The sequence below is a fragment of the Crocodylus siamensis genome, chromosome 13 (genome assembly GCF_052110815.1).
Source record: "Crocodylus siamensis isolate JL-2025a chromosome 13, ASM5211081v1, whole genome shotgun sequence".
Classification (NCBI taxonomy): domain Eukaryota; kingdom Metazoa; phylum Chordata; order Crocodylia; family Crocodylidae; genus Crocodylus; species Crocodylus siamensis.
The window spans coordinates 12,820,469-12,841,971 of NC_143407.1; the positions used below are offsets into that span (position 1 = coordinate 12,820,469).

At 51.3% G+C, this 21,503-nt stretch overlaps 1 protein-coding gene across 1 annotated transcript; it reads right to left on the bottom strand.

Annotated features, from left to right (window-relative positions):
* Window positions 1–8,092: 8,092 nt before the first annotated feature.
* On the bottom strand, window positions 8,093–21,247 carry TNNI1 (troponin I1, slow skeletal type). Its single transcript, XM_090026079.1, has 6 exons — window positions 21,097–21,247; window positions 19,639–19,770; window positions 19,109–19,198; window positions 17,780–17,956; window positions 11,347–11,457; window positions 8,093–8,767 (listed from the first exon to the last, which is right to left on the bottom strand). The coding sequence occupies exons 2-5, from the start codon at window positions 19,762–19,764 to the stop codon at window positions 11,350–11,352; spliced, it is 501 nt and encodes a 166-aa protein (XP_089882205.1). The 5' UTR covers window positions 19,765–19,770; window positions 21,097–21,247; the 3' UTR covers window positions 8,093–8,767; window positions 11,347–11,349.
* Between the last annotated feature and the right edge of the window lie 256 nt (window positions 21,248–21,503).

A 21,503-nucleotide genomic window follows, 5' to 3' on the forward strand; every position in this document is an offset into this window, starting at 1 on the left:
TCAGTCAATAATTAAGATTCACAGTCACCAATTAGGTGGTTAAGTGTTTTTATACTGGGAGCCAGGCAATCAGACCACCCCTTGAAGGCTAAATAAGGGAAGAATTGTTCAGTAGTGTTGGAGTGAGAGCTCAAATACTGAAAAACTACCATTCAAGGACTTGACCACAACCCCAGGCAATGTCTGGCCATGCCAATATTTACCACCCAGGTGAGGTTTTCCAAACCAGGGGTCTGATAAACACAAAGACAGGGGGTTGATATGATTGCATCTCTGCATAAAAGAGAAGCCAGAGAACCACCAGAGAATCAAACAAAGAATATGTTTCCAGGAACACACTTGCAGCATAACTTCAAGAACCTGAGAGGATGTGAGTTTAGGGATGAAGTACTGCTTGGGAAAAAAACTTACAATTTATGGGCAAAGAAATGGTCTTCTCCTGTTTGATTTCTCCCGTATTTCATAAAACAGAACTTTGTGTACTTTCTTTTTAAATAAGCAGGATTGCACTGGACAACTGATTCCAGCATCAGTTTCTTTTTAACCCACAAGACCCTGGGTTTTAATTAATTGCTGGCAAAACTCAAGGATTCATATAATAGAAGTGCTGGCAGAAATCAAGGCTAGCACAAGGCAAGTAAAACAACCCTTACTTTCAGATCAAAAAGGTAACAGTGTCATTACTCTTGTTGTACAGATACAGGGCTGGCCCACAATTTTTTGGGGCCCCCTGACAAAAAGGAGCTGGCGGTGGTGGGGGGGGGTGGGGAGGGGAGTAACTAGTGGCCAGATGTGAAACCGGTGGCAGCGGCAATGCGGAGTGGTGGTAACTGCCTTGGCTGTGGGGCCCCCTGTGGCTGCAGGTACTGCAGGATAGGGCGGGCTGGCCCTGTACAGGTATACAGGCATAAATCTGTCTCCAAGGTCAATGACAGCTGGAGAATGAACTCAAGACTCCCGTCTCCTCTCTCCAAGCCTAAGGACAGACATTACACATAAACCGGTTTAAGTGATTCAGTGTACATAAACCAGTTTCAAAGTGGCCAAAACTGAGTTGAGATAAATCTAGTTGAATATAGTATCAAACTTAACTGATTGAGCTCAAACTGGTTTGTGCAATGTCTGTCCCAGACCCCTTCCTGGTTAACTTAAACCAGAGTCCCCCAGCATCCCAGCATGCTTGCTGGCCTGGGGTCTCTGCTCCAGCTGGGCAGGGCGGCCCTGCCCCTCTGCTCCCCAGCCAAGCAGGGACAGGCAGAGGCAGGGGTCTGGGCAGAGAGAGGTATAATTCCCCCCTCCCTGTCCCACTGGCAGAGACCCAAGCTGGGTCTACTGGGCACTCCCCTCCTCACTGCTGTAGCGGCAGGCTGGCATGGCCCCTGAGGCAGAGGGGGCAGGGAGCGGGGGTTATTCCCCCCTTCGCCCCCTCTGCCCCTGGGGAACCACAGCAGGGTCTTTCCGCCTCTGCCACCACTTGCTCTGTGCTGGGGCAAGCAGCAGAATAAGCCCCCTCCTGTCCCCCTCCTTCTGGCATCCAGTGGAAGAGGCTTATGTGGTGGCAGGCAGGAGGGCAGACCCTGCTGCAATGCCTGGGGGCAGAGGGGAAATAACCGCACTCCCTGCCCCCTGCCTAAGGGGCCCTGCCAGCAGTGTCTGGCCCCACTCCCACCTGGCCACTGGAGCAGTGAGGGGGGAATGACCATGTCTGGGACAGCAGCCCCTGTCATGGTTTCCCTAAGTGTGAGCCTCTTCCCAGCAGGTGGGGGGCTGCATTGCAGGGCAAGGAAAGCTGGTGTGGCCCACTTGGCAGCAGCGGCCGACACTGTTGGTGGTGCCTGTGGGTGGTCGCCACTCACCATGCTGCCACTGACACCACCAGTGACGTCTGCAGGTGGTCCACGAGCACTGCTGGCCACCACCAACACTGCTGGCAGCCCCTGCGGATGATCGCCCCCCACAGATGGTGCTCACCACCTGCTCCCACCCCTGCCACCAACAGTGCTGGCAGCATCTGTGGGTGGTCGCCACCCCTTGGATGGTGCTCACCCCTCCCCCCCACCTCTTGCCACCAACAGTGCCTCCAGAGTCTGGCAGAAAGGGCTTATTCTGCCACTTGTCCCAAATAGGGAGCGAGAAGCGGCAGTCAGGGCAGCCAGACCCAGCTGCAATCCTCCCGGGACAGTGGAGGTAGAGGAGGGAATAACCCCGTCCCTGCCCCCTCTGCCTCAGGGGCCATGCCAGCCCCTTGCTGCAGCAGCAAAGGGGGAACACCTGGCTGACCCGGCTCGGGTCCCTGCCAGTGGGGCAGGGAGCGGGGAATTAAACCCCTCTTGGCCTGTTCACTGCAGGTTACTGCCAAGGCTGGCTTCGGCCCTCCAGCACAGCTCCCCTGCAGCAGAGAGTAGCTCTAGCACCCCCCGGCGCCTGGCCTGAGCAACTGCAGGCATGTGCCGATAGTTCCTCAGTCCACAAGGAATGTCTGTACTGTTGCAAATCTGTTCAACCTAGGTGGGTTAGGCTAACCTGCAAAGATCGAATCAATTCAGGCTCTGGCTTTTTGAATGTCTGTCCCTAGCCCAAAAGCGCACTGCTCAAATATACATAACCAAACCACTTTTCACCAAGGCGATGATCCTTTTGCTTCTCGTAAAGCTGAAATGTACAAGTCGCCGTGTGTGCGTGTGTTTCTTTCTGGGCTGGGGTGAAGTGGATAGACAGGGCTTGAAGCAGTCCTTTGGGGCAGGTCTGCTTGAAATGGCAAGCTTCGGAGAACACGGCACATTAACGCCCTGTAACTTTCGGTTTCAGGATATGTCAGTTACTGATCGCTTGTCTTGTTTGTTTCATGCAGATTTCAAAGGTCTCCACTTCACAGCTGTTCCTAGGCTTCTGCCCCATACACTGGCCGCCACTTAGACTACAAATGAGCTGTATAGTCACTCTGTGTGTTTACAAGGTAGTGTTCTGGTACCGAGCCAAAACACTTGACCTTTCATCCAATTATACTCCTGGGCACAGTTTGTTACCTGCTTCTGACAAGTGGCCTACCTGCCTGATGTTTGTCCCAAGGTATCCAGAACAGAGGTAGGTGTGGCATGCAGCCCCAAGCAATAGTACCTCCCTCTGTGACCTTGGGAAGCTGCAGTGCTTTATAGGCTGAGCTGCATGGGAGCTCTTCAAGGAAAACCCTCAGTGCTGTATGGAGCTGCGTGCGGGCAGTTCATCGGGGCGCTCTCCCCTTAGAACTGGTGATGAATGAGAGGAGAGACTGCTGAATGGATGCTGTAGGTACCAGAGGGAAGATCTGTAGTTCTTAAGAAGCCTATAGTAGATTCAGTAAGAGACAAGTATTATTAACTCTTGTGTCCTGATTCATTCTGTCCCAGTTAATTATATGCTGTCTCCCCAAAATCACCCAGGCAGCTAAATCACAGAGAGAATTCTTCACACTCTGTCCTAGGTATTCTCTTTCTAGCTCACTTTTTCATGCCTTACCCTGATGTTGACCTTCCTGTTTTAAAGTTCCCAGGTTTGTTCTCAAAGATGAATATATGTCAAACCCTCCATTAAGAACGTTTCCTACATCTCTGGGAATGGGGACAGCAGTAAAGAAATACAAAAATGAAAACACACCCTAACTTTTCTATCCTGGATACCACCATCATTGCCCCACTGTATAAAGTGGTGCTACTCCCATTTTACCAGCAGGATGCCAAAGGACTAAGGACTAGATGTTTAAAGGTATCTACATACCTAATTCCCAAAATAACTTTAAAACTTTTGCCCTGACTTGTCCATAATCAGAGAAGGAAGTACATAGCAAAGCAAGGACAGCATCTGGCTTGCAGAAGTACCCAATTAGCAATCAAACCCATAGACCAGCAATTCTCAATCAGGGTCCTAGGGCATTCTGGGGTATCCTAAAAGCCTTTTAAAGGTGCTGCAGATTCTGGTCACTATTAACACCGTTAGGATTAGCACCTACACATGATTCACAAGATAAACTCAGAGATTTCAAACACAGAATCCATACTGTCAGATGTGTTCTGACCTGTTGTGGTCTGAGTTCTCTGCAACAGAAGAATTGCTCTATTATTTTTTCAGTCACCAAAAAGAGCAATAGCTAAGAGAGAAAATGTCCCCAGAGGTGCTTGAGTCTAGCAGGTTTGAGAACCCCTGCCCTAGGCCAGGGGTTTTCAACCTTTTTTAAGGAGTGCACCCCTTCTGGGTACACTTCTGGCAGAGCGTGTGGGGCGGGGGGGAATGGCGGTGGCTGGACACAGAGTTGAGAGGAGCTTGCATCTGGTGGCAGTGGTGGTGCAGGGTGGTAGATGGAGGCAGTGGCGGCCATGGGTGAGCTCCCCACATCATCTGGCCAGCTGAGTGGTGCCATTATGGTCCGCAGAGGGGAGCTGCTGGGAGGCTGCAGCATGGGGTGATGCATGGCAGCACTCTGTCCCCACCTGCCTGCACATACCCCCTAGCCCTTTTCCAAGTACCCCCAGGGGTACACATACCCCTGGTTGACAACCCCTGCCCTAGGCCATCCTGCCTGGTTACTTCCCTAGCCTATAAAGTCCAAAAGTGGCAGGGAAATAACACTAAGCAGGAAAGCTGATTTCAATTATGCCTCTGAGTTAGGAGTTTGAAAAATGTAACTGGCACAATGGCTCAGCACATTGCACTTTTATAGCCAGTGCCCTGTACAAAAGGTCTTCTCCCCAGACGACTGACCCAAGAAATGAGATATTATTTGAGATGTTGATCCATCCAGTTCCCCTTCACCCTGAAGAGCGTGGAGTAGATAGGAGTCTGTCCTTTGTTCTATGTTTATAGCCACTCATATATTTTATAGGCTGCACTGGAAGGGTTGGGGTGGGAGCAGGTATCTTGCTTGTGTGGGGGGAGCAGAGTGGAGCTGATGGGATCGTGCACATGGGATTTCCAGCTCCACTTCACTGATTGGGGAGGGCAAATGGAGGGGAAATCAAGCAGTCTGCCCTTGTCTCCTGAAACTTGTGGGAGTCCCCAGCATAAAAGACCTCGCTGCTACACAAATGAAGGCCTTGCAGCTGCAACGAAAAAGCAGCAGAGTCCCTTTTGGCAATGTAACCTTTCTTTCCCTTCCCCTCCTGCTTGCTCCCCCCTGTGAGACATGTCGTTTCCTTGGACACTTCCGGTCCAGACCTTGGCTAGCCATGGACAGACCTTTGCCACAGCACAGCTTCGAGGGGGTGCTCCTGCTGCCTGCCCCTCTCCCCCTCCCTTACAACAATAGGTTCAGCAGGGAGACGCAATGTTTGAGAGAAAAAAGCAAGGCTGATTTAATCCCGTGGAGACTGGTACCGGAGCTGGTTCAAGTGACACAGGAGTGGAGACAAGAGAAGCGGATGGAAGGGTCCTGCATGACCACAGTGGGCTCCTGACTATTAACTAGGGCAGGGATGCCAAAGATACAACCCGTGGGCCAGATCCAGGCTGCAGAGCCATGTCCTCCAGGCCCATAGGACACTGCAGGCCAGATCTGGAGTATGTAGCTATGTCATCTTGGCTTATGGGGCTGCTTATAAAGCCAGAAATTTGGTGGCAGGAGGAGCAATGGCTGCCACAGGCCTGGGACCTGCAGCAATTAACAGTGGTGCTGACAAATTTCCAACCGCATGAGCTAGATGACAGCTCCATGCTCTGGATCCACCCCGCAGACCAGCTCTGCATGTCTTGTCTAGCTCACGGGTCCAGATAACACTCTGATCCAGGGAACTGAGCACCACTGCCAGAATCAGTGCCAACCCCAGATGAGGGGATGGGATCTGTGACTTAACTTAGCATGAGGCAAAGGGCACATCACTGAACAGCCACTTCGCCCCTGCCGCACTCTGCATCAGTGCCAGAGTTCCCATTGACTTCATGGAAGCAGGACCGACCCAGTTATCATGGTTCCCCTTGGAACCATTAGAGTCGGCCCAGCTTTTTTATGCAAATTTTATTTGTCACAAAAAAATTAAAAATTGTCGCAAAACACTGGCTTGCATCCATAGATGCTTCTCAAGCAAATCCTAGGATGTCATTCTCCTATTATACTCAGCTGTGGTGAGGCTGCAGCTGGAGTACTGCGTCCAGTTTTGGGCTCCTCAATTCAAAAAGGATGTGGAGAAGCTTGAGAGAGTCCAGAGGAGAGCCACACGCGTGATCAGAGGACAGGAAAGCAGACCTTATGACGACAGGCTGAGAGACATGGGACTCTTTAGCCTGGAAAAGTGCAGGCTCAGGGGTGATCTGATGGCCACCTATAAGTTTATCGGGGTGACCACCAGGATCTGGGGGAACATTTGTTCACCAGAGCGCCCCAAGGGATGACGAGGTCGAACGGTCACAAACTCCTGCAAGACCATTTCAGGCTAGACATAAGGAAGCATTTCTTTACTGTCCGAGCCCCCAAGGTCTGGAACAGTCTGCCAGCGGAGGTGGATCAAGCACCTACATTGAACACCTTCAAGAGGAAATTGGATGCTTATCTTGCTGGGATCCTATGAACCCAGCTAACTTCCTGCCCTTTGGGCACGGGGCTGGACTCGATGATCTCCCGAGGTCCCTTCCAGCCCTAAGGTCTATGAAATCTATGAAAATGAAGTTCTGGGTTGACATCTCAAAGCATTAGGAGGCCTGAAATGACTATTTTTTTCTATTTCTCGTCTCTCAGAGAAAACTGAAAATGCTCCTGCTTGCCTTACCCTCATATATTTATTTACTTTTCTTTTCTCTTTTGGCTCAGATGGAAAACAGACAAAATCACCTGCATTTCCAGAGCTCTATCATGGCTCTATCAAGCCACCTAGCGGTGATGGTTAGCATTGTGGTGAGAGGCAGGGCAGATTTGCACCTGATAGACCAGTGGTTCTCAAGCTTTTCACCGCTCCATACACACAAGGCAGCCTGTGGAAAATGCCAGCTCTTAGTTTTGATGCATCGTTTGGCTACAGAAAAATAATAGAGCAATTCTTCTGTTGCAAAGAATGAGGTGCCCCAGTGCACTAGGCTAGTGGGAGCGATTAGGATTGTGTGAGAGGCAGGGTAGTTTTGCACCTCCTGATACAACCTGGATGAGAATCACTGTTATAGGCCCTCATGGCTACAACATCACTCCAACACTTCTCTTGGAAGCCCAGATACTCACCAAAAATGCTTTTTGTACCATCCCTCATCCTGTGGGACCAGCTCACAGGCTGTCACCTAGAGCCCCCTCCTATTTACTTCCCTAATGACCTGGTGCATCCCCATAGTGATACAACCCAGCCTGGCTCTGTGGCTTTGTTTAGTCAAATCACCAGAAATAAGTCCTTGTGCTCCTGTCAAGGGGGTTAGTGATCACTCAGCTTCCAGAGTCCAGGGAACGAGGGCAAGGGCTAGGGTTAAAAGAGCTACAATATATCACAGGAGGAGGAAGTGTCTGTGAGCAAAATGCTTAAAGGGGGAAATCACGTGCGGATGTATTTCTGGGGCCACGTGAGAATGGAAAGGCAAGGAGCTGATATCCAGAACTAATGCAAACAGACCAGGGTCTACTAAGGACCAGCAGGAATGACGCTAGTCAGGGGAGCATTGCAACAGCAAAGAAGTGTCGGGGCCTAGGGCTGGAACAGCTCGCCTCAAGAGCAAAGGGCATGATTGATGATCTCACGAGGTCCCTTCTAGCCTTAAACTTCTGTGAATCTGTGAGGGGAGCAGCAGCAACCCTGTGTCTGGAACTGCAGTACTGCACCAGAGCACTGATGCTGAAGAAGTCCACACCAGGGGCTGTGCAGTCCAGACCTGGGGCTCACTGAATTGCAGGGTCGCAGTATCTGGGAGTGCTACTAAGTTGAGGTCCATGGCAGAGCAGAGCACACTAGGGATCAGGAAGTGGGCAGGTTGGGGCTGAGGTCATTATCACAGCCAGGGCTTGGGAGGCATCTAAGCAGGGCCACCTACGCTATCCCTGCCTCCAGATCATGCCTTAGATCTTCCACTGTCATCACCAGCCTCAAGATTGCTTTCCTGATTTCACAATGAGGGAACGCACAGTGACGAACACATCACACACCCTACACCTCTGTTCTAAGGACAGTCTTTTAATAACCGTACAGACACCGCAGTCACATCTCACAAACTGGACACGTCAGAGCTGGGTGGTGAGAGCAGGACCAACAGTTCCCTCCCAGTGCTGTCTGCCATAGCTGGTGGAGAAGGACAGGACAAACACATCTAGCAACATTTTGGAGTTGGGTACAAGACTAAGAAATTCAGACAGCCTGCCTCCATGTAACCGTCAGCACGTGGCATAGGCATTTCCATTCTGTATGGCACAGGACATGACATGAGCAGGATGGTTGTCTGGAAACTCACCCTTAGTATTTAACACGAGTGGCACTTTGGGCCACAATGTCAATACCTTCTTCCCTACAAATGCATGCTCACGTCACTCCATTGGGTGGATACAGCAAGCCAGGACCTTCAGGAAGTAATGGCAGTCCCCTGTTGTAGTTAGTGCCAGACTGGAGCAATTATTTCACTGTATCAAGTGAGGCAGTGGCTACTGCCACTGCTGGGACTGGGGACGGCTGTGGGGCAGGGAGTGACAGAAGCACAAAAGGACTGGATTATCTTTTCAAGGGAGACTTTCACAAATGGGTTGGTTCGAAGGCCATTGCTGGAATACACCAGCAGGGAACAAAGCTGCAGGTGATGGGAGGCAGGGGTGGAGGGAGATCTTCGTCCTTCTGGGAAGCACCTAAGAGGAAAAGAAACAATCTAATAGTAGCTTTGTCCAAACAGGAAAGGGTTATATTAGACTGAGTGTGCAAACTGTCAGGGCAGGACAGAGTGCGACTATCCAGCAGCTGGAGCAGGGGAGGGATATCCCAGCTAGCTTTCATCTAGCAGCCTTGGATGGCAACCGTGAAGTTGCAACAGCCTGGACATGACTGTGTGCTGAGCCAGTTGAGTACACATCCACGGCCCATATTGCACAGCCTGCCCCAAAGCCCATACCATGAGAGGCCCCTGCTATTGTTACATCTCTTGAAGATTAGACTGGATATATTTCTGGAAGAGACAGTGTGATATAACAGAGCATCCTGGCACACTGGTCCTTGTGTAAGGTGGAACCAGTGTTTGTGGTCCTCAAATTGGTGCATACTAGAGCAAACTGCCTTGAGTGTGGAAGGTATCTGGTGACCTGATGCCTCAGGTCTTTCCCTGGTTGCCCAGAAGGGATTTTTTCCTCTCCCCTCATGAATTTTCCTGGTTTCTAGTGTCTTTCCCACCTTCTTCTGAATGTCTTGTGGGATGGTGGGGGAGTTTTGGCTGAGGCTCCTGCCAGAAGTTATAATAAAGCCCAGAGGTTCCTGGCTAGGGGGTGTTTCTCTTCTATTTGGGCTCACACTGATTGGCAAATCCCAAATTGAGAAGAAATTTTCCCCCTAGGTCAGACTGGCATGGACTGGGAGGGTTTTCCTTCCTCTACGGCGTGGGGCTTGGGCCTTTTCCTTGGATCTTATGAGCACACATTAACCACCTACTTGCTCTGTCATTGGAGTGGCAGAGCATAGGCAGTGCCCTTGTCACCCCCTGCTTTTACCCCTGGCATGTGACAGGGTGTTCTTAGTGTGGGGGGTATTATGCCTTGTCGTTGGGGGTGCAGCTTTACAGTGGCACTTCTGGGGAGTCCTTTGGTTAATGTCCAACTGAGCACAATGGACTGGACTTCATGGCCCGGGAGGCTCCTTCCAATCCTACGTTCCTAGGTCCCCGTTACCTGAGCTCACTAGATTTAAGCCAGCATGACTAAATCTGCTAATGCTGGTTATGCCTTCTCTGTGTAGACACAGGTTTTGGTCAGCAGGGGCTTTGACTTAAAAATGAGACGTTAAAGCAAATAACTCCAAAGGTTGGACTCAAACCAGAAAAGCCATCCCTCTGTGAGACAGGGTTTACCACCAGGGGCTTGGGCCATGTACTGCAGTCTAGGTGAGTGGGGTGTCTGCTGCGGGATCCTGCCCAAAGGCAAGTTGAGGCAGCGCATGATGTGACTGCAGCCTGCAAACAGAAGTACGGAGCAGCACTGGCAGACACCCAGGTACAATTTATTGCTTTATCTCATAGCACAGATCACCAGCTGCAGTGAATTCAGCCCCACCCTCAAACGCCTTCTAGCATGAAGGCAGGGGCTCTGCAGTGGGAAGGGGGATGAGACAGTTCTTTATCATCTCAGGTGCCCCCTGCCTGGCCTACTGCTCCCTGGGGCTCAGCCCTTCTTCCTGGGCAGGGCAGCGACTTTTGCCTGTAGTGCAGGGGAAACTATGCCTTAAGATCACCAAATCATGGAAAAGCAGGGCTGGGAGGGCCGTCCAGAGGCCGTCTAGTCTAACCCCATTTGAGGCAGAATCATGCCTATCCAAAACACCCCATAAAATCCAGTGTCTAGCAGATTAGTAAAACTACACAGTCAACCCAGACCCATCCAGAAAGCATTGCACTGTAACCTGCCACAGATAAAGCTGGAAGACAACAATAGCTAATGTCCTGCTGCTGTGAGGGCTGTTAAAATATGCTCAAGAGATCCAAGGAAGAGGGCCACATGTCCCCCCTGCTACAGAGGAAGGCAACCCCTCACTGTCTGCACCAACCTGAGCATAGGGTAAAATGCATTCCTGACCCCAAATGTGGAGAAGAGGCAAGACCCTCTAGCTAGGAACCTCCAACTTTTAGTCCCAGAAGGACCGCAGGTCTTCCACAGTCAAGATCCCTTTTGTCAGCTGCAGCCAACACCCAATGCTTCTAAGGAAGGTGAAATGCACCCTCCTACCCCCAACCCCTGTAGCAACAGAAGGGGGAAAAATTCCTTCCTGTCCCCATACGGCAACCAGCAAAGCCCAGAAGCATGGGAAATACCCATAGGAGAACATAGGCACACCAACTCCTAGATCATCCCTGACCAATGCTTTTCCAGCCTCTTCCTGAGGACCTCCAATGGGTTGCCTCCTGCAGGAAAGTGTTTTGGCCTCTTACAGACTAGATCTAGGCTTTTTGTCTCTGATCCCAGCTGCCAAGTCAGGAGTCAGATGGGTCACTGCACTCACTCAGCTCACAGCTACAGGACAAAATGCTTCCTAAACCCGAAGCCTAGGGACTAACCAGCCACTGGATTAGTCTTCCAAGAACAAGAATCAAAGCAAAACTGTAACTAAGGGGGTTTGGGGGGGGGGGGGCGGATTCCAGGCCAGAGGCACTGCCTGTGCACCATTTTGTTGAGGAGCAGATGGCAAAAAAAAAGAGGAGAGAGCAGGAAGACAGGGCAGAGCACAGTACCTCTCACTGGCCTGTTGGAGACTTGGCAGCATCAAACATCTTCTTCCTACCCTCCATGCCAGACATGGCCTCCACGTTCTTACGCCAGTCACCCACTTCCACTGGACGTTCCTGCAGGGAGAGGCAGACTCGGGGTCACAAGAGAACTGGGCTTCGGGGAGCTTGGGACTAAGCCATTGAATCCGTAACGCTGCACATCAATTATACATGAGCTGCATGTTCAGGCTGTGGGATCATGGGTCCAAATTGCTGCAGTAGCCCCAGGCATCACATTGTGTGGGGGACAACAAGCAGTAAAACGATCCAGTTTCAAGTGATACCTTTTCCTTATAAATCACATAATCAATAGGATGCACCATCTCCTGCAACCTGCTCTACACAAAACCCAAGGAGAACCCTTGGGGGTGTTGTGGAGTTATTATTTTGGAATCCAAGATGGCCTTTAACATGAATATAGACTGGAGATAGCTGGGAAAGCAGGAATAAAGGCCCAAGCCTGGGAACTACTTAAGCACTTTGACCTGCTGTGCTTGGGAGCCAGGGGCATGTGGCATCTTGCATAAGCAGCCCTGCCCTTGGCAGAACCAGACCCTTAGAGTCCATCAGCTGCTGCCAGCATTGTTCTTCATGGAGGTTTGGATAAGGGCAAAGTACTGTCATTAGTGCAGAGCAGGCTATATGCCAACGGCTTACTCTTGGCTGCAGTTGAAAGGACTGGATAATGTTATCAGAAGGAATAGCAAAGTAGGTAAGGATTATGGCCATGAAAACTTCTGCTTCAGGGCATAAAGTGGTCACTCAAGGGTCAGGAAGGGAACACTCCCGCCATGTGCATCATTATCTGAATCATCAGGTCCATTCCCTTACTGTAAGCCATCCTGGGTTGGCCTTTGCCATAGGATGAGTGTTGAACTAGTCAAATCCAGAGTTTAATCCAGTATACAAATCCTAGACCTAGCTTTCATCCCATGTACTTCAATCCAAAACAGGAGTAACTGCATGGCATTCAGTGGAATTACATCAATTGCATCAGGCCTTTAAAGGCACTGAAGTCACAGAAACCTTTGCTTCTGATCAAGTGAAGTGAAGTTACTCCAGATTTATGCCAGCTTGTAGGTAAGCAGAATTAGAACTGGGCCTTTAGGGTCAAATGCAGCCCCTCAATAGGGAATCAACCTAAGCTTGTTTCTTATCTTATGCCTAATTTGACTCTTTGCACAGTGAAGGATTTCACATTGCACATGTGATAATAGTGCATGCAGGTGATGTCTTCGTGCACAACTGGAGGATGATTAAGGCCTTTTTGAAAATGCGCTCACGTGTCAGCATCACCAACCCCAAGCATTCAGAAGTCATGAATCAGGCCTCCAAACAACAACACTGTCTCAAAAATCAGGAGATTTAAAAAAATAAAAATAAATGTAGTGCCTGAGCATTTGCCTTCTTGTGCTGGAGACTTTAGCAGTCACATCTTCCCCATAGTCAGGAGGGCTAGAAACTTATGTTTTAAAAGAAACAGAATTGAAGAAGAAGAATGGAGATTCTCCTGTAATCCCAGGACATCAAAACCTGTGTCTTGAATAAAAACACCAAATATCTAGAGCAGAGATGGCCGTGAAATGGAGTTGCCATGTTGAAGAAAACTACATCCCCAAATGGTGTAAATCAGCATAGCCTTCAAGGGAATTATGCCAGTTAGTTACCCAAGATAAGGATCTGGTCCACACTCCAGGGAGAGAGGAAGAAAACAGTTTTCACTAACTATTTATCACTCGCACTGACTTGGATCTCATTTCATAGATTTCATAGACATCAGGGCTGGAAGGGACCTCGGCAGATCATCGAGTCCAGCCCCCCGCCCAAAGGGCAGGAAGTCAGCTGGGGTCATAGGATCCCAGCAAGATGAGCATCCAATTTACTCTTGAAGGTGTTCAATGTAGGTGCTTGAACCACCTCTGCTGGCAGACTGTTCCAGACCTTGGGGGCTCGGACAGTAAAGAAATTCTTCCTTATGTCCAGCCTGAAACGGTCTTGCAGGAGTTTGTGACCGTTCAACCTCGTCATCCCTTGGGGTGCTCTGGTGAACAAACGTTCCCCCAGATCCTGGTGGTCACCCTGATAAACTTATAGGTGGCCATCAGATCACTCCTGACCCTACGCTTTTCCAGGCTAAAGAGTCCCATGTCTCTCGGCCTGTCATCGTAAGATCTGTTTTCCTGACCTCTGATCATGCGTGTGGCTCTCCTCTGGACTCTCTCAAGCTTCTCCACATCCTTTTTGAATTGTGGAGCCCAAAACTGGACGCAGTACTCCAGCTGCGGCCTCACCAAGGCTGAGTACAAGGGGAGAATGACGTCCTGGGATTTGCTTGAGAAGCGTCTATGGATGCAAGCCAGCGTTTTGGTCGCTTTATTAGCCGCAGCATCGCATTGCAGGCTCACGTTCATCTTGTGGTCGATGACCCCCAAGTCCCTTTCTTCTGTAGTGCTAACCAACGTAGCACTGCCGAGCCTATAAGGGTGCTGCAGGTTTTTCCTCCCAAGGTGGAGAACCTTGCATTTTTCAGTGTTAAACACCATCAGGTTCTCATTTGCCCATTTGCTGAGCTTGTCCAGGTCAGCCTGGATCACCCGCCTGTCTTCTGGCGTGGATGCTTTGCCCCAAAGTTTGGTGTCATCGGTGAACTTGGCCAGTCCACTCCTGACTCCAATGTCCAAATCATTAATGAAGATGTTGAACAGTATGGGTCCCAGGACAGAGCCTTGAGGGACCCCACTGGTCACAGGGCACCACAATGAGTGACTGCCATCAATTACAACCCTCTGGGTCCGACCACGAAGCCAATTTCCCAGCCAGCGGATCGTGGTGGAGCCAAGGCCACAACTGGGCAGTTTGGCCAAGAGGTGATCATGGGATACCAGATCAAAAGCTTTTTTGAGGTCAAGATATATGACATCAATCTCTTCTCCCTCATCCAGGTGATAGGTCACCTGGTCATAGAAGGTCAAACAAGACCTACCCGCAACAAACCTGTGCTGGCTGTCCCTTAGGATGTTAGCCTGGGCCAGTCCATCAAGGATGGCCTCCTTAATAAACTTTTCTAAGATCTTCCCCAGGATAGAAGTCAGGCTAATGGGCCTGTAGTTAGCCGGATCCACTCGCCTCCCTTTCTTGAAGATCGGCACCACATTGGCCTTCTTCCAGTCTTCGGGCACTACACCAGAGCGCCAGGAGTTTTCAAAGACCCGTGCCAGGGGCTGGGCTATGACGCTCGCCAGCTCCTTGAGTACCCTGGGGTGCAGATTGTCAGGGCCGGCTGACTTGAAGGTATCCAGCTTCTCAAGATGTTCCTTCACGAGGTCAGCATTTATGGAGGGTAGGGGATCCCCATCACCCGGATCTCCCTGTCCCACAGCAGGCATGGGTGTCCCATGGGACTGATGAAAGACTGACGCAAAGTACCTATTTAATAGGTTGGCTTTTTCCTGGGCGTCAGTTGTCAGTTGCCCCATCTGGTTTAGCAGGGGTCCAACATTGCCCTTGCTTTTCCTCTGGCTTCCCACATATCTGAAAAAGGACTTTTTGTTGTCCTTGATGCTTGAAGCTAGTTGGAGTTCAGTTGCAGCCTTGGCTTTCCTGGTTTGCTCCCTGCAGGACCGGACCAGTGCAGAATAATCCTCCTTGGAGGTGAATCCCATCCTCCATCCTTTGTAGGCTTTCCTTTTTAGCCGCAGGAGGTCCGCTAGGTCCCTGGAGAGCCAGGAGGGCTGCTGTGCCTTCTTGCTGCCTTTCCTCCGTGTTGGAATAGATTTAGCTTGTGCACTGAGGATCGCTTCCTTGAGAAGCAACCACTCTTCTTGAACTCCCATCTCCCTGGGGTCACGGTCCCTGAGGGCCTGACCGACTAGCCTCTTGAGCTTGTCAAAGTCAGCTTTTCTGAAGTCAAGGACTTCTGTGTTGCTGACTGACTTGCCAGCTTTATGGCAGATGGTGAAGGTGATCAGCTCGTGGTCGCTGTCACCCAACTTCCCATCAAACACTAGGTCGCCGATTAGGTCGTCCCCCATAGCCAGTACCAGGTCGAGCAGCGCTTTGCCTCTCGTTGGCCCATAGACTTCTTGAGTCAGGTAGAGGTCATCCACGCACAAGAGAAAGCTTTGCGACCGCTTGGATTTTGCTGAGTGATCTTCCTGCGAGATGTCCGGGTAACTGAAGTCACCCATGACAACCAAGGTCCTGGAGCAAGCGGCCTCAGTCAGTTCCCGGGCGAACTCCTGGTCAAGCTCAGGACTTTGAGTGGGAGGTCTGTAGTAGACTCCCACCATTGCGTCCCCTGTGCCGTATTCCCCACGAATTTTTACCCAGAGGGTCTCTAGCTGTCCATGCCGGTCGCCAACATCAGCTTGCAGGAACATGTAGCTTTCCTTCACATAGAGAGCTACACCCCCGCCCCTTTTGTCAACATGATCCCTCCTGTACAGGGTATAGCTCTCTATACCCATGGTCCAGTCATGGGTGGAGTCCCACCAGGTCTCCGTTATCCCAATGACGTCATAATTCTTTGTACTGAGCAGGAGGACGAGCTCCTCCTGCTTGTTGCCCAGGCTCCTGGCATTAGTTGTACAGGCAGGCAAGTGTGCCCTTGGGGGCTCTTGCCTTGCCCACAGATTGTGCCAGGGCTGGGGCAGGGGTGGGCTCCCTTAAGTGCCTTGGTCTGCTGGCTTTGCAAGGGCCGCTCAGCGGGCCAGCAGTGGCAGTAGTCCCCCCATCCCCCAGTGGGCTTAGTTTAAAGCCCAGTGGAGCAGGTCAGCCGGCCTGGCTGAAAAGAGCCTCCTCCCCAGGGGGGAGAGGTGGAGGCCATCTCTTCCCAGCAGCTCACTGCCTCTCTCTCCAAAGAGCGGGCTGTGGTCATGGAAGCCCAAGCCTTCCTGATGGCACCAGCTCCGCAGTCTTTGGTTCACCGCGTGGATCCTCCTCTCCCTCCTCAACCCATAGCCCGAGACTGGGAGGATCGACGAAAACACCACCTGAGCTCCCAAACCCCTAAGCCCCGCTCCCAAATCCCTAGTTCCTCATGACCTGGCTGGGGGTGCTCTGAGCCGTGTCATTGGTGCCCACGTGAATAAGGAGCATGGGGTAGTGGTCTGTGGGCCGGAGGAGCTGCGGGATCCTCTCCGCAATGTCTCGGATGCGGGCCCCCGGGAAGCAGCAGACTTCCAGGGCTGAGGGGTCGGGGCGGCAGATTTCCCCCTCAGTGCCCACAGGACAGAGTCTCCCACAACAAACACCTTTCGCTCTGACTTGGGGAGAGCAGGGGCAGTAGCTGCGGTCGAGCCTGGGTTGCCTGAGGGAGCCGGCAACTGCGTGGGCTCTGCCGGGGCTGCAAGAGGTGCGAACCTGTTGCTAAGCTCCGGCGGGGCAGGGGCCTCGGTGCGGCGGGCCTTGGGGCCCTTGACCACCTTGGTCCGTGCCCCTGACTGGGCAGAGCGGGAGGTCCCAGAGTCCTCCTTAGTCCTGGAGGGAGACGGAGCTCTCCCCTGCGGCTCCCGGGGGAGAAGGGCCTGGCAGTAGGAGTCTATCTCCTGCTCACGGTCCCTGATGGCACGCAGTCTCTGGACTGCGGCCTGGAGCTCCTCCAGCTGGCGCGCCAGAGACCCCAGTAGGGAGCAGACCCCGCAAGGGGAGGTGGCCATGCTCCCGGGCCCCAGAGCCTGAAAAAGGGACAGGCAGCCCCCGCAGCCAAGAGCCAGGGCTCCGTCTGCGTGGGCCCGGGACCATGGGCTCCGTCTGGGCGGCCGTCTCTGAGGTGCCCAATGGGGGGGCCGCAGAGCCCGAGGGGGCCCAAGGGGTGCGGCGCGTGCCCATCCGTGTCATGCCTCCGGTAGGCTGGCTACGGCTGGGGCTGACTACTCTGGGGGGTCGTAGGCAGGGTCCTGTGCCCCCCCGCGCCCTCTCCTGCTGAGGGGGTGTCTGGAGGGCTTCGGGGGAGCGGGGGTGCAGCGGGCTTCACCTGCGCGTCTCTCACCACTCCGGAGCCTAACTGAGCTTTTTGTCAGTTTTCGTAACTTTTCTCCAACCCAGTTAGGAAGGATAGTCACAAAACCTCCTCATATTTAGTCGGGTTTAACTGCATCATTTCTGAATAACTAAAACCTGTATGATCTCATAGTGATCCCGATCTCACTAGACGAATATCACTGTGCACACATGCACCCTTATTTTTTGGATAAAATCTCTAGCAATTTCACAAAGCGATGAATTGAGCACTGATACTGTAGTGGGAGGATGGCACTCGGGGGAAGTAGGGATGTCTGAACGCATGCTGCCTTAGGCAACCTTTGGCCTGCTCTAAGCCATCTCCTCCATCTCTCATTCACGTGGCCATTTGGATGAGATGCAGTTGGGGAAAGGAGGACTGTTCTTGGTCACCCACCTTCTCTGTGTCCTCCTTCTTGACAGATTTTAGATTGGCTCTCAGGTCCATGGAGACTTTGTGCTTGGAGCCAAGCAAAGCCCTCAACATGGCATCAGCAGACACACGGACACGCCGCAGCGGAGGGCGCTTGAACTTGCCACGGAGGTCAAGCACTTTCAGCTTCAGGTCTTTAATCTAAAGGTGAAGGGAATATCAAGCAGTAAGAGTCACATCCCAAAGCTGAACCATAGCAGAAAGAGGCCCCCAATTCTGCTTCATACTAACATGGAGCAAGCACCTCTGCCTGCTCCCAGAACCATGGTACATAGACCCTCGTCTTCTAGGGCTCTGGGATCTTCACAGGAGCCCACCCAGATTGAGAACATAACAGAGGTGATTCTCCAGATAGGACAATCTCAAATGAAGCATTAATTTTCAGTCCAAGACATCTACCTGTTCCTAGCTCCAGACACTGCATCCAGTTGCTGATGGATAAGGGTCCCTGGCCATGTCTGCTGCACTTGTGCTCAGACTCTGCTAAGGGTCACCGAGCCAGTGCTCTGTCTCACCCTTCAAGAGTCGCTGCTGGAGCCCCTGACCGATGAACATGGGCACATCTGGGATATTGCGTGGTACCCCATATAAAATCCTGACCTTGGTCATCCCTGAGCCCCATGGACCATACCTAGAGTTTTTGGGAATGAGGGTTGTCCTGTGGCTCTGAAATGGGCCCATGGTATCTGAGACTGGGCAGAACTAGCTGCCAGTTTGGCTGAAGTCTGTTGCTTTGCAAGGCTCTCTCAGCCCATCCACTTCCCTGTATCCACTTGCACTCTCCTGGCCAAGAGCACCAGGAGGCACCTCCTGAAGTTTACCAGTTCACGTACCACCTTTGGGAAATTCATTGAGAAAGGAACTGCTGGTAAACCATGCTCATGTATTGCCAGGTCACGTACCACCCGTCGGGAATGCCTGGGCATGTGGATATGGTACTTAACAAGGACAGAGAGAAATGAATGCGATTCCTATCTCTGTCTCTAGCATATTGGGTGACCTAGGGCAAGTTTCTTCCTGCATACCCTTCCCATCTTATGCTGCATCCTTCTTGCCTATTTAAACAGTCAGCCCTCTGGGGGCAGGGACTACCTGTTACTGTATCTGAACAGCAGAAAGAATGGTTTGGGAGCCAGTGGAAGCTTTTGTCATCGAAATGGTAGTAATCAGGCTGGCTCGGCACATAACACAGAGCAAAATGAGTAACGGCTGCTATGCATATGAGAAATAAATCACAAGTCATTGAATGGGTATCCAATCCAGCAGCCATTTGTCCTCCTCTTCTCCTCCTACCTCTCTGGTGTTGTGGTGGCATTTTGCTTCGATGTCGTATCTCTCCTCATCCACGACGTCGATCTTTTCATGCAGTTCCCTGCACAGGTCCTGTAGGGTCAGAGCGCAGAAGGAAAGCTCTGAGTCAACGCCCTACATGCTGCTCCTGCCCCTGAGCTTTGCTGGGGAGGTTTTGCCTTGTTATCCCATGTTTCCCACTGAAAAAACAGGCCCTTAGCACACAGCAGGTTTCTAGTGCCCTCCAATATGATGGCGATGCAGCATCAGTCAGTCATCCCAAAATGCCAGCTGCTAACATTTTCCTAGGGGCTATGTGAGAAACCCCCTTTACACGTTCTACCCCGCAGGAAGGGATGCTGACATGATTCAACTTTCCAGGGGGATTCATCCAGAAGTGACTGGAAGGATTTCCTCACCCCTGCTTCAGCCTGCATAATAAAGAACAGAATGGCCCCCCCACCATCCCCGGTGCCCCCTGCCAGCTTCTCCTCACTCCCAAGCAGGCTTGACGATGCCAGCTCAGTGTGTACCTGGAGCTGGCTGAGGGAGAGCCCGCTGATACTCAGGGGTGTGATCCGCTCGGCCAGGTACCTCTCCTTCTCTGACAGCTTGTCCACTTGCTCTTGATCCCATTCTTCCTTCGCTTTGGCCAGCATCAAACTCTACATCATACAACAGCGGCATGAGCACATACATCAGATCTGCCATCCATCTCTTAGGGTATGGACAGACATCACATTCGAAGCCTTTCAAATGCCTCTGAAGCACTTCAAAGGGCAAAGAGCCGGACCCACGTGCCCTTTTAACTGCTCAAAACTAGCTGAAGCGCTCCAAAAGTGACCCTGTTGGAATGAGGTACTATTTAGAAGCATTTCATTTTTCCTGCTGTAGATGGAGTCCAAATGTTATGTCTGTTCATACCCTGAGCCATTATCTCAAGGAGAGACACCCCACAAGGAAAGCCTGCCCTAGCTCTCAGTGCGTCTATGGTACTGGATCCCAACAAATAGGAAGGCCATTTGGGGAGTGTGTTCCCCAGTCCAGAGAGGGGCTGCCATGCTGTGCTCCCACAAAAACTATTTCCCCCATCGCGTGCCATAACCCCCAGCATAGGGCTGTGCTGCCCAGAGTGGGGAGTGGAAATGAAGAGATGTCCCTGCTATCAGGGGATCTGCTCCAGCTTTGCGTTAGCATGGGCAGTCTCTCTTCATTCATTCATTTTCCCCTTCAGATTGAAAGTTTTCCCTAGACTCGTAGCCTGTCTGCCAAGTACCTGATGCCCTCTTGGCACTATTCAAGTAACAATAATAATAAAAAAAATAACCAGAGACAGAGTGGGCAGCCCCTGCTTCACAAATCCCATGCACTTTGCTTGGGATGGATGCACGCTTGATATCTTCGCCTGCTTATGATGCACTCTGGATAAGCATGCTGTAGCTCTTCCTAGTGTCTACCCTACATAAAGGATAAGAGGATATTTATGCAAACAGAGCCAGGCCTTTGTCTATGCTAAAGGTGGTCCAGGATGGTCCCTTTCAGCCTTTGCTGCAATGCCTTTTGCACAGGTGTCTCTAACCTGTGCTTTTTCTGTTGGTTCAATCCTAGGTGATAACACGGGGGAAGGCGGTAGGCTAGAACTCTGAAGCCTGAAGTGGCGACGGATTCATCACAGGTACTAGGGTGTAGGGTTAGGGTTTTTAAACCTGAAAGCTTGCTTAAAAAAAAAATTTCCAACTATTTAAGTTGGTCTAATAAAAGATATCAGAGTCACCCTAAAAAGCTTGTCTGTCACAGGTACTAGGAATTGCGAAGATGGACTATGAGGAGGCCTCTGTTGTAAGCTTCTCCAAGTACCACCCTGTTTGTCAGTCCAAACGGGTTCCCCGGCAGGGAACGTTTGCAACGTTTCATCTGTGATCATTTTCAGCCCTGACTTGCTCTTCCAGTCAAGACAAACCCAATGGGAGTTTCTACTCCTTGGGACTCACCTTCAGCAAGAGTTTGCGTGAGGCTGTGATCTTGGATTTTCTCTAAAGGGAAAGGAGGAAACAAGGCATTTTTAATGCAAACGCATTATAAAAAATACCTGCTATTGTCCAGATTTCAAAACAAGAAAACATTCAGGAGCACCTCTTACCTCTCTGCAGTTGTTTGTTCAGTCCGGGAGAAGAAACAGAGAGGAGGAAAAACAGAACATAGCATCAATAGACAGGCATCAGACACATCTGGAGGAAGAAATCCGTTCAAGTTCTGGTATGGGTGCAGATGGTTTGCTTGCCATTGCCATGCAAAATGTGCCACAGACCAGAAATATTTCTGTGGGCCCGTTCTGCAGCCAGTGTGCGGCAGGGCTGTTCCTCTGATCTCAGCCTGTTGATCTCATGACACATCTCAG

Excerpts from the sequence above, each read along its gene's own strand:
- TNNI1 (XM_090026079.1), bottom strand. The coding sequence starts at position 19,764 with ATGCTGGCCAAAGCGAAGGAAGAATGGGATCAAGAGCAAGTGGACAAG. Across the intron at positions 17,957-19,108 it reads GCCACCACAACACCAGAGAG|ATTAAAGACCTGAAGCTGAA; the intron begins GTAGGAGGAGAA and ends CTTCACCTTTAG. Across the intron at positions 11,458-17,779 it reads AGAAGGAGGACACAGAGAAG|GAACGTCCAGTGGAAGTGGG; the intron begins GTGGGTGACCAA and ends CTCTCCCTGCAG.